Consider the following 13,738-nt stretch of genomic DNA (forward strand, 5'->3'; position numbering starts at 1 on the left):
TAGCGTTAAACAAAAACATCAGAGAACATAAATTGAAGAAGCAGTGGTAGGAAATGAGGTATTCTATAAGAGGGAAAATGAAAATGAATGGAGAGGACCTACTCAGGTAGTGGGAGTATCGGGGAAAACAATAATAGTCAAACATGGGGATTCTTTAAGAGAAGTAGCTAGGATACATGTGATAAGGATTCAACAACGATCACCAGATACAGAAGAGATATCGGCTAGAATAGATAAATCCCATGGTGTGAAAGGTAGATCAGATGGCCCAAATGAAGGGAAAGTAGATTGGCAAGAAGGAGAGGAGATAATAGTAGGTGGGAGAAGGAATGCAGACACAGAAGAGACTATAGAAAGAGAGGTGATAGAGGAAACAGTGGAAGATAACAGGGAAAGCGGGTCAATAGAAGGCGAGGAAATGGAAGAGATACCAAAATTCAAAAAGGGAAATAGTTAGAGCTATAACCAACGATACAAGACAAGTAGAAGAACGGACTATATTAGGTCTTGCAGGAAAAAGATCAAGCCAAGCATGGGCTGATTCGTACAATGTACAAGACTCACAGTCAGGTGACAAAAGGTGGGTAAACTTGAGGGATTATAGTCAGGTAGAAAAAATTGAAGATGAAGAGGAGGTGTTGCTGGGATTTGAAAATAGAAGCATAATGGAAGCTAAAGAAAAAGAACTTCAAAGTTGGAGAGATAACCAGGTGTATGAGGAGGTAAATGATGTTGGACAAAAAGCTATATCTACAAGATGGATATTAACTGGAAAGATAAGAGGGGGGGAAAGGATATGTAAAGCAAGATTGGTAGCTAGAGGGTTTGAAGAAGAGATGGCAGAGTGGGAAAAGGACGCTCCCACATGCAATGCTGAAATTTTAAAATTCTGTCTAACCATAATAAAGGTGAAAAATTGGAATTGTTATGCACTGGATGTCAAAACTGCATATTTACAAGGTGACGAGATACAAAGTGTATTTGAAGCCACCAAGGGAAGAGGTTGGAGGGGATTATGGAAGTTGAAGAAAACCATCTATGGGCTCAAGGATGCAGCAAAAGCATGGTATTGTAAAGTTGTGAACATAGTGAAGGAAGCTTCAAGGTGAGAGAAGTAGACTACACCCTAATATATTCTTTTGGAAATAGGACAACAAATTGAATGACATTTTGTGTACACACATAGATGATTTTTGCTACGGAGGAACTGAAGGATTCTTAAAGGAAACAATTGGGAAATTGAAAAGGAAATTGCAAGTAGGAGAACATGAGAGTAAAAGGTTCAAGTGTATAGGAGTAGTAATAGAGCAGAAGGACAATAGATTTTCCCTTAATTAGTGGCAGTATATAAAATCCATAAGAGAACCAGAGGCTAGAAGATATACGGGTAATAGTGTGCTAGAACAAAAGGAGTTAACTGAGTATAGATCAGTGGTAGGACAGCTGAATTGGGTATCACTACACACGATGCCAGTTAGCAAATTAAGTAAAGCATTTAAAGAAGGAACAACTCAGCATTTGAAGAAGCTTATTAAATTGTGAGAAAAACTAAGAACATGATGGGCGAAGTTACAATAAGTGAGATGGAAGAAGAAAGGATTTATTGGGAAGCCTGTGCAGACGCTTCATTTGGAAACATAGAAGATGGCCATACTCAACTGGGTTATATTATTTCCTTGACAGATGGGAAGAGGAGAAGTCCCATATGGTGGAAGTCTAGGAAATCCAGGAGTGGCAAAATCCACCATTGAGGCCGAAGCCCTGATTGTTGGGGAAGCTGTAGAAGGATTGATATATTTCAAGCATTTGTGGGAAGAGGTAGTAGGAGGGAGAAATTTAGAAGCCTTGGTTAACACTGATAGTAAAACACTAATGACCGCCATCAAATCGAGCACTGGTGTAAGTAGCAAGAGATTAAAAATAGATATTGCCGCAATAAGGGAAACCATTGAATCCGGGGAAATAAAGGAGGTGAGATGGATAAAAGGAAAGGAGCAAGTGGCTGATGTATTAACTAAAGCAGGAGTTTCAGGGGAGTGTATTAGAAATTATGTAGAGGGTAAAGAGTTGGAGGATGAAGGAAATTAAGAGGGGACTAGGTTAGGAAACAGTCGGAGGGGAGGAAGAAAGAGATGAGTGTGATTATATATTGTATAATTGTTATTGGTATTTTATGCATTGTTGAAATATGGTGGGTGTCCTATATATGGACAGCATATGGTTGATTCTAGGTGTCTGTTGGTGTATTTAAGTTTTGTGACGTCATAGACAAGATGGCGGCGGCGTCGGGGGGATGTAAACAATAACAGGGGGCTGGGGCAGTAGAAAGCACATGCTGGTGGTGTGTGTTTGGTAGGGGAGAGCTCTCTGTCTGGTAGGAGTTTTTGGGTCGTAAATCTTGGTGTGCTGTTGTTCTAAGGTGATTTTTGGAGTATACTAGAGTTGGAGAAAACGTACAGGTGGGTAGATTATTCATTTGTGTAAATAAAAGGGGTTAGGCTAGGCTAAAATTCAAACTCATGGCCATCATAGCTCTCATGGTCGTCATGCTTCCAAAGCCCTTCATAGCTCTCATGGGCGTCATGGTTCTACGACCGTCATAGCTCTACAGCCAACATGGTTATCACAACCTAGGCTATCACTGGACTGTCGACAACCTAAATGGCAACCATCTAGAGTTGACTGATCTAAACTACTGCCTAAGCTTTCTTATTTAAAATTTAACGAGCACACAACAGCATTGCCGCTTATCCTATGAGAAAATTCACATTTCTCAATAAGTGTGTGCTCCCGAAATGAAAGCGTATTATAATGATGCCACAGAAGACGAGAGGTTGGCAGCAGTAGGCTGTGACATCATGTCTATCGCCATTTTGATAGAGGTTTTGGCAATGACGTCATCACGCTTGATGGAAGCGTGAGGCTGTTGATGGTACTCTTGCAGCCAAGATCAAGAGACCCAAACTTCTGTGGCATTTCTACTTTTTACAAGGATGTGACAGTCCTGGCTTGAAGATGAAGAAGAAATTCTTCTTCTCATGGCACAAGGATCAGTCACAAAGTCCCTGATTCTAACCTTCTCCGACTCTTCACAGCCACACTAGACTAAGCTTCCATCAATCACTTGTTCAACAATTACAACTACTTCTTGTGCTTTCATATAATAGGGATGTGACAGTCCTGGCTCGAAGATGAAGAGCTCTTGGCTCGAGGATCAGCTCAAAGTCCCTATTCCATGATTAGCCGGAGAACGCACTGGTGTCAAAGTCACCTAAGCTTGTTGACCCCTAAGCAGAAGGAGACAGAGGAAAGGCTTGCGTCTTTCCCACTATGTGTTTGTTATATCTCCTAACACTTGCAATTTCTCTCAAAAACAATGTGCGTTCAAAAATTGCCAAATCCGAAAGCGTAGTTGTATAGTACTCTTGTACCTCAAAGAAGCGAAAATGGAAGCATGTCTCTGTGTAGGCCGCAGCTGTGAAGTGACGTCATGGCGGGCGCCCTGTTTATGACATCACTGAGCATCTTGAATACGAAGCCAGCAAACGACAAGAAGTGCAAGGCTGTTGTTATTCTTGTAGGCACAGCAACCTGACTCAAAAGGCTGCAGTGTTGCACTATCTGCTTCTCTACAGATGCTGACGCATTCGACCGCCATTCAGTGCATATCAGGATAGAAGGGACATCCATCATGTGGGACCCTGGATGGCAGCGCGATGTCATATAGCAAACCAACTGTCCTTCTTGGGTTGTTACTCCTGATAGACCTAACGCCGACCGCACACCTCCATCAACTCTGGCCACGTATCTGGAATGAAAACAAGAGGCGATGCACACCTCTCCCCGCAGGGAAAGGAGCACAATTAGTCATACTTACTTCCCAAAGCACATCCTGATACATCCAAGCTTTGGATTTACAGGCAAGCCATATGATATATATGAAAATCCAAAGAACAGGCAACGAATTAACTGTACCTGAAGAGTTTCTGCACCTACGACTTAGTACACGATGCATACCCAGACGTCAAAAGCGTCAAAGAAAATATTTGGTCATTTATCTGCTTCTTGTGATATTCAGGAAATCTCAAAGCATGAGAAGGCTTCCTGTTCACAATAGTGCCTGGGAATTCCAAACAACAGATTCAAAACAACAGGGGGCAAACTAAACTGGCTTTAAAAGGAAGGAAGCAAAGCATGTCCTCTCTTAATTAAAGGCGGTAAGAAAATAACTAACAGGGTCACAAGTTAAAGATGGGTTTGTGGGTGGCTCCACATGTCTCGTGACCAAGCACAGAGGCCAATAGTCCCTTGCATACACAATTATTTTCAACTTTACCGGTTTCCAGCTGGCGGTAAGTATTTATCCTAATGTTAAGACCGAAGGTTTGTTTCGTATATGAACAATCACAAATTCTTAGTAATTTGTATTTTTCCTAGCTTTACTTAACCCGAACTACTATCGTAGGAGAATCCTGGATGTCAATCCGGTACCGACCAGAAAAAACTGGTTATTCCCTCCTGACCCCCACCCAGGTACGTGCCCCAGGGTCGAAGAAAGGCCCTCGTGGAACCTCTCGAAGTGGGGCTACCTTAGAAGGTCCGGCCTTCGGGGGAGCTCCCAGGGGCCCTGGATGGTCAGTTCCAGGAGTCCGGGAACCAGTCCCTGTTGGTCACTGGGGGGGGCTGCGAGGGTCATGATGGTGCCTTTGGGGGTCCAGAGTCGGTTGAAGACCCCAAAGGGGAGATACGCGTAGAGGTTAGTTACAAATTTCAGTGGAGGTCTTTTTAATCATCTTGCCAACAGGAGAGATTGTGGAAAATTCTAATGATAAAATATTGGTTACATCAAGTAATAAAAATTGAGTCTTCCTACAAGGCAAGGATGGCTTGTCAACAACCCCCGACGAATAATTTTTTTCTTCAAAGTCTGGTGTCCCTAAATGGAGTCTAGATTTGAAACATTTTCTCCAACTCTCACCTTTCTTCAACACTTAATGCCAGAATTCACATCTCAAAATCTCTTTTCTGCATTATTTATGGGGTTTTCCTACTTATTACATTGCCCATCTTTAATTTTCATCCTTTTCCCCTCACTAAATCGGTCTTTACGATCTCGGTCAATTTTTTAGCTAATAGACCACACCTCTCACCTACTCTAATTGAAATATGATCTTTCAAATGCACTTTGGCACTGGATTAAAGTAGCCGTGCTTCAATTGTGTAGGTAAGTCTTTTACACTGTTCCACCTTTTCAATGCCTTTCTTTTACTGGTCTCTCAATAACAGCTTCACAATTAAAGGTAAATTAATTAGTCCACCATTTTGCCCTGCCGTTCCCCATTAATTTGGCATCTATCATGCCATATGTTACATTGATATTATTTTATGTATTACTGTACTGCATTTTGCTTGTACACTTCTCACTTGGGTACCTAACGACAATTTTTCTTTTGCTTCTTCCCCATCACCCTATCCTAGTGCTACTTTGAACATATTTTCATTCCAGCCTTCTATCTTTTATGATGAAAAAATAGGGAATTTGGTGCTTATCTTAGAGCAGCCCTAGAATACTCACTTTAAAATTAGCATTCAGGACAAGGTTTCATATGCAAATTTTGCTTTGCTTGACCACATTAGGTGTATGGGATGAAAGATATTCCACCCAACTCTTCCCTCCAGCAAATTTAGGCGTAGACAAGTACAGTACAAAAGTTAATTACACCCACCTCCTACAAATCTCTAACTGTAATCATAAATAGCCTTACTTCGTATGAAACAGGCCAAGCCACACCAACTCAAGAGTTGAGAGAGGATAGACCCACAGTGAATGAGCAACCAAGCTCCATGAACTCCAGGACAACACACTTTCTTATTCTTCGTGCCAACCTCCACCAAGAAAAGTGAGGCACTGAAAATTACAATAATGGGTTTGTAGAAAAGCATGTTCTTACAAACCCATTAGGAATCATTGCCTGAATTACAATTTAGGAGTGAGGACACAGGAAATAAGACCCCGAACATAGTATTAGGAATCCATTGACTAATGAACACCACTCACTAGGATGCCTTTCCAGTGGCGTTCTCACTACACATCCATCAAGACGCCTTTTCAGTGGCTGTCTGCCGATACCTGGGAATAGCTACAGGTTTGGCTGAGGGGCAACGCCCTTGGACTCCCTTCAACTACCAGACTGTCTACTCCCCGGTGTGAGGGAGCAGGGCAGCGACCTCAAGTCTAGAAGATCAGAAGGGCCAGATAGTCACCTCCTCTATCACAAATCCAGGAAGACGCCTTTCCAGCAGCTGTCTGTTGATACCTGGGACCAACAACAGGTTCGATCATGTGAAGGCGGCCATACACGTACGCAACTGGCACGAACTGGTCAGTCTTTACCGTGTATGGGGGCTATTTATGCCAGTCCTGTTGAGCCAGGCCTGTCCCGTCGTCCTTTCAGCATGTTTATCTGACTGACGTGTCGCGTTGCGGGTGTTGGGAAGGACTGAGACAAGTTTCAACATGTACAATACCTGCATATGAGCACTCAGACTCGATTGCCCTATTTCCTCACGGGAGTCAAAGCATTGCTGTTTTGAAAGGATGTCGCAGTCAGTCAAGTATTTACCTCACGATTTCATTCGTGATTTTTTGGACCTGTACAGAGCACTTCCATGCTTGTGGAAAATATGAAGTCCAGATTATTCCAATAAAGTAAAAAAGACAAGCAGCTTATGAGAAATTACTAGAATTATGTAAAAAAATCAAGATGCAAGCATAGATTTTGTGAAAGCCAAAATTGCCAGCCTTTCATGGTATCTTCTAATATAAATTAGTTTTACAATTTTGTAAAACATTTTAAAGGATAAATGTGACGATAAAAACATTAACATTCTTAAACGACTGTAAATTTCAATAGTAAAACTTTTGAGAGGAAATATGTCCATAGTGATCCATTTCACACCTTTTATCGATTCAAACTCATTCGTCTCCAGAGTCAACATAGATTCCTGTTATACGAAGTAAAGTACGTTTAAGAATGATACATTCCATATCACCTTGAGAGAGAAAGAGAGAGAGAAACATTCTGAAACGCAGGTAAACCTTTGGGTAGGTTAAATAAAATGAAAAAGCTGAAAAGCATATTGTATATTCAGAGGCCCTCACAAATTATAAAAATGGATTCTGTTACCCGATTACTGTACCTGAAGCAGTAATCAAGATTAGGAACACCCCAGTCATTATCAGCCGTTCTTACATAATTTCTATAATCTTCCGGGTTACTTTCCTTTGATTCTTTCAATTAAGTCGTATGGTAAAACACCTCTTTATTAGCCATGGTTTCACCCATACTTTATGATTTTTCTTGTATACTTCACGCTCATATCCGTCTTGCAGAAGTGCTATTATTATTATTGCACTAATCTTCCTTTTACTTAGTGCCATAATTTAAAAACACTCACTATATCAGGACACTACAGGACTGAAAGGAACACGGACACTGCATATTAACTCTGCCCTCTTTAGAGCAAGACACTGCATATCAACTCTGCCCTCTTTAGAGCAAGACATCTGCGTGTATGGGCAATACCCAAGCGGACTGGAGCGCGCTAATCCCAGCAGGACAAACCCGATGCCAGTTGTGTACGTGTATGGCCAGCTAAACTCCCCGACCTCCCTTGGACCTTCAGCATGTTTCTTCCCGGTGCGAGGGGGGGGGACAGTGAACTTTGTCTAGGAGAATCGAGGGACAAGTAGCCACCTCCTCCACTGCACAACATTTCACTGTTACATTGATAGATTCATGATAATAAAAATAACATGCTGGCAAAGGCATGGGAAGGACGTGATGAAGCTGGGTGCAGGAGCAAATGACCAAGATAGGAGGGCTAGTAGGAGAGAACTGAGAACTGGCATTAGGTTTGGGAGGTGGGAGGTGGGCAGGAGTCAGAAGGTGACATAAGAAACATGTAGTTTTTGTATTGAAGTATCAGAGCAAATCTGAGTCTAATATTGCAAGGCACTGTGCTTTTATTCTCTGATTTTTAGCGATAAAAGAATAAAACACATATTTACAAATACATGAAATAGCATTTCATATATATTCATATATATATTTTAAAATAATGTTTATCTTCTAAAATAACAAATTTATATCAAAGTTTTCATATTAAAGTATCAAAACAAATTACAAATAACCAATTAGTCAAAAAGAAATCATTAGTAGAATTAACAGGAATTCAAAGTAATGTAATCCAATCCAGTAACCGATTATGCGTCCCACTAATTGACTTGAGTGGTATGCAGAGGCCATGCAAGCCTTCTCTGTAACATTCCAAACTACTACCGAAGCAAAAAACCCCGTAGTTTAATACTCTACGGACGAGAACATAGAAGCCCAAGAAACCTGCAGCCAACCATTAACACCATCTTTCCTACAACATTTCAACCTCCACACTTTCAGTCTCTGCAAATTAAAGTGATAAGTATTGCAGGCACAGTAAACAAATCAAAATGTGTTGGCCTAAAAGAATGTCTTAACATTCACAAATTACTTCCAAGGTAATTATATTTATCAGCTGCTTGAGACTAGCCTATGGCTGGTAAACAAACTCACAAAAGCCAAGAATGACCTAATGGAATGATTTAACATTCAAGAATTACTTTTAAAGGTAATTATTTATTGGCAACTTGCACATAGCCTAATCCCGGTAAATCAATAACAAGCACAAATATTAGGATAAGGGAAAATCAATAACAAGCACAAATATTAGGATAAGGGAATGGTATAACATTTGAGAATTACTTTAAGGTAATCATTTCCCGTCGCCTAGCGAATAGCCTATGTCCCTTGAACGATCACAAATGCAAAAGAATTGCCCTATTTGAATGGCGTTACATTCAAGGAATACTTTTAAGGCAATTATTAACTGGTGATTTGCACGTAGCTTAAGCCCGGTATGAAAAACAAAAATGCCAAAGTTTTGGTCTGAAGGGTCAGTGTAACACTCGAGAATTACTTAAGGTAATTAACCGGTGTTTTGCTAATAGCCTATAACCAGTAAACAAAATAAACAAAAGACAAGACTCATCCTGCTCAAAGGCTATAAATGCGTTCCTGTGGCTGTTATTAATATTATTATAAAGGATTAGTTTATCCAGACCTCTGAGCCTCACAGAGGCTCTTCTTGGGCTGGTCCGGTGGTTGTATAACTCCGAAATCTGTCGATATAACTCTTAAATAAGAAAAAGCTGCTGTAAGCACTCGAAGCACTCAATGTTTACTTGAGCACGGCAGAAAACAGAGTGAAGTGATTAGCTAAGTTCTTCCTAGTTTTGCCGTTGGGAGATGGCACTGTATACCTACGTACACTGAGCAATCGAAGCGCTACCCGCAGAATCTGAATTTAGGCTGCCATTACATGGAAACTAATATAGCTTATTTCAAGTGCTTGGTAATTCACATGTGTAAAACACAGATTTTAATGTAGGAAAAACCTATTTTTGGTAGCTACTGAGAGTCCTCAAACCCACCCACTTTTCCTGATGAAAAGGCTGGGACTGGGGTGAGCATTTATCTTGCACAGACCTGGCATGTAATGAAGATGGCTGAAATATGCTGTTGTCACATCTGGGTAAGCGAGACGTAGAAAGCCAAGGTGGTCATTGTAAGACAAGCGATACAACACTCTTGTCCTGAGTCCTTTATATTCTGTCACTGTGCCAACAAGCACTATTTAGGCTGACACCAACCACACGAGAATTTTTTGTACTGTAAATGATTGGTCGGCCTTATGGAGAGCTGGGAGGACCGTAGAGCATAACTCCTTTGAGGACTCACAGCAGCTACCCAAAATAGGTTTTTCTTATGTCTAAACTGGTTTCTCAAGAATTGTTAGGTTTCCAGTTTGATGCTTTATGCATGTCCTTTTCAGCTTTCCAATTTCTGATTCTATTTTCACTTGCACTTTTTTGTGTAAATAATTTTTTCCTTTCACAACTTTTGTTTGTGCTCATACTTGCTACCCATATTGCTAGGTTTTCTTTGCAATTTTTTTTTCTTCTTTTTTTAGAAAAGTTGGCAGGCATTATGTCTTACTTTTTTGATAAAACATCTCTCATAAACAACTCACTCTTAAGTATTACAGAGAACAACTTCAGCAAATAAAATACTAAAGCAAGCATCTCTCAAAACCACCTCACTCTTTAAATGTTAATAAAAACATTTTAGCAAACAAAATAATAAAGCATCTCTCACAACCATTTTGCCCCCAAGTGTTACTAAAAACATTTTTTGCAAATAAAATTGGATGTGGATTCAGAATTGATATGTTAACATACTCCTACACCAGGTCAAGTGGCAGGGGACTGTCGGGTACTGGTTTAAAACTTGGCTAACTACCGTGCCTAGTTTAAAGACCAGGTTTGCACATGCAAGTGATATTGATATATCTTGTTCCCTAATAAGTGTTCTCAAATTTTTTCATGTATTCTTTAACCCTTAATACTTGGTACTCCATCTTTCTCTGGTATTTCCTCTATTCTGTTTGATTACATTACTCATTTGTCTGATGTGACAAGTTTGGCTGGGCTTTATTATTTTTATATTCCCTTTCATAGAGCTAAACTCATTCACATAAATATTAAACTGATGTGATAAATATATCAGTGTACTCATTTACAAGGAACAGAAACCTCGACTGTTAACAAACTTCTTTATTACTTTATGAGATTTAAACACAAAGTTGCAGGTCTTCTTTTCAGACATAAATAAAAAGTATAAACATTCCTGCACGTGACCAGTATCTACGCTTCATCTTTAAAGTGACAAGAATTATTATATTTACCACAAGGAACAGTTACGAGAGAATTTGTCAACACTCACCCACAAGATAAAACATTTTAAGGCCACAAGTTGTATCTGCAAACAATAAGTAAGCTTGGCAAGAGAATATTTGATTTTGCACTGTATGGCAATAAAAGCAGTGATTGGTCACCATGGAAGAAAAACCATTATGACACCAAACCAAATTAAATATTAAAAAAAAAAAGAAATCTTCAATCCAAGCTCAAATACAATCAGGTATGGTGCTTAAAACACTATGTAGAAAGGATGGAACTTGTCTTGTAATCACCCACTAAGGAAGTGTATGTCAATTCATGATTATGTAAATTAGAAATAAGCTGCTTACACTGCCCAATGGAGGGTGCTGACAGTCAAGCACACTCTTAACTGCATACTAATATTTGACTCTAAAAACAATACCAAATTGTGTCAAATAACAAAAATGTACCCATATACTTAAAATGACCATACACTATATGAATAATTGATGACGAAATAAACGCTACTTAAATGGAGATATGAATTCAGAAAGAAAAAAGGAAGTTACACAGTAGAAGTCAATGATATTACAATAAAATTAAAAAAAAACTTAAATTAACCAAATTATTAAAGTTTTGACAAGAATATCTCCCATAAATGAAATGGTCGATAGGAATCAGCCATCAAATGCTTGGCTGCTTAACTTACACATGAACATCACTAATATATAACCTTATATTCAAATCCATGAAAGGAAGAAATAAAACAACTTCCTTTCTCCTTTCTATCAATTATTGCCACCAACTGGATAAAGAACTGCATTAGATCATTGTAATCTGCTTTGATACTCCAAGATCTCAAACTTTTAAAAAACAACCACAACTATAAAGAAATTGGTGTATAGGGGAAAAAAAGGGGGGCATATATTTCTTTATGAGAATGCTGACAGCCCAGCATCCAGAAAAATATATATACAATCTCTTTAATAGGCTGCATTTTGGCAATCACAGGCAACTCCAGCAATGACAAGCTAAAATTTTCTTCCATTTAATTATTTTTTTTTCTTTTTATCCATAAAACAATGGAATTTTATATACAAATGAAATTTTTGTAAGCCTAATGAATATTAAATGTATTCTAAAAGAACAATACACTACATAAAGTCGTCATATTCAGCTCCATAATCGTTGCCTATATCCTGTAAAGGAAAAAAATTTGTTAATAGAATAAATTTACAATTTTTTTTAATCAAACACTACTAATGCTGCAATTTAAAAAAACCAGTTCATGAAACAAATAACAGTAATGAAATATTTGCATAATCCCAGGCGGTATTCCTGTATGGCAGTGTTGTGAATATTAAATGTTCAAGTATGAAAAAGTAGCAGCTAAATATTTTATTGTAACATTAAATTCCTCCCCAATTATACTATTTTCCATAAAATAAAATACTGTATATAATGTTAGATATCTAAAGACGAATTTTATGGCCTAAAATTTTGAGGCTGAACATTATAATAATTATGAGGCATAGTTTTGGAAAAATGCAAGTTTGGGAATAGGCTAAGCCTAGGCTTTGGATTTCCTGACAGTTCATATTTATATGCTTCACAATTTTTATCATTAGCCTTATGGTTCACCTGACAATTACTATACTTTAGTGTTTCAGAACAAATACCGTGGTCAGAGGCAGAGTAGTTATACAAACTTTTGATGAATGACCAAATTTGAAACAGTTGAAACATTGAATAGGTTTTGGGAGGAAGGGTCTTACTTGTACTCTTTCATTTTCAAATATTACATAGGATGGAACGTTAGTCTTCAAAGGTCAAAATGTTCATATTAGCAATGGGTGTTTTTTTCACTTTCCACTGTCAAGCATTGGGTGTCTTTTTCACTTTCCACACTGTCAATGGGCTCATTTCAAGGATCTCACTTTCTGTGAACTCATATAATCTTTGACAGAATACATCTCAGCCATAACTAAAATTCAGGTGGCGTCTGATTATTAATATTAAAAGGATCATCTGAAGATAAAAGTTATAAGCTAAGAGCACTACTTTGGAAAAATTTTATTTGTAAAATTAAGCAGTATAATAGAAAATTAATTATGGAGAAGGAAAGAGACAAACAAGAAATAATTACATCGAGAAAAAGTTAAGAACTAAAACAAAAATACATTACATGAATAGTACTTACAATGATTGCTCCTTGTGCAACATTTAGTTTTGGTTTATTTCCCTTCTTCTTAGACTTAGGCTTACTTGCTTTTACCTTTTCATTATATAAGGAATTGAGGACAGATGATACTCTTTTGACTTCTTCCATTTCAACTGTTAAAAAAACATTTTTTTCTTAAAATAAATGTACAATTTATATAAAATATTAGAAAAATGTCAGATTGATTGTTGTTTATGAAAACTGCAGATATATGAAAATGATAAAGTAAAAAACCAAACATTTTCAATAAACATCTAACCAAAGTATTTCCCTAAAAAACTGTTAAATCTGAAGAATACATATGCTCTACTGAGAAAGCGTCCTTTGAAAATTATTAACAATGCCATTACAATACACTGAATTACACTTTACAATACACTAAATTACACTTTCCAAGTAGTTTCAAGGTATTATTCTCTACAAGGCTTTGTAAGACAAAACTCTAAAATAACTACACTTACCAAGTAGTTCAAGGTATTATTCTCTACAAAGGCTTTGTAGGACAAAACTCTAAAATAACTAGAAAAACACAAGGATGGTGTTAGCAGTCAAATGTTGTTGCCTAGGTCCTTCACATATGCAAATGTTATTGGCTTCTTAAAATACATGACTTCCAAGTATATTTTGTTCATACACATTAAAAAACCAGATAAGTGACAAAAAGGCTGAATGACATGTAATTTTCACTGAGGAGAAAT

General features: G+C 38.1%; 1 protein-coding gene across 1 annotated transcript in view; it reads right to left on the bottom strand.

Moving 5' to 3' along the window:
• Positions 1-10,696: 10,696 nt before the first annotated feature.
• The window catches only part of LOC135207339 (eukaryotic translation initiation factor 3 subunit J-like), a 190,284-nt gene continuing 187,242 nt past the window's right edge, over positions 10,697-13,738 (bottom strand). The window contains exons 6-7 of the mRNA XM_064239050.1: positions 13,020-13,153; positions 10,697-12,018 (exon numbers count right to left, since the gene is read on the bottom strand). Coding sequence (XP_064095120.1) covers positions 11,974-12,018; positions 13,020-13,153 — 179 coding nt within the window. The 3' untranslated portion in view covers positions 10,697-11,973. The remainder of the gene's footprint in view (positions 12,019-13,019; positions 13,154-13,738) is intronic.

The sequence above is a fragment of the Macrobrachium nipponense genome, chromosome 32, assembly GCF_015104395.2.
Source record: "Macrobrachium nipponense isolate FS-2020 chromosome 32, ASM1510439v2, whole genome shotgun sequence".
Lineage (NCBI taxonomy): Eukaryota > Metazoa > Arthropoda > Malacostraca > Decapoda > Palaemonidae > Macrobrachium > Macrobrachium nipponense.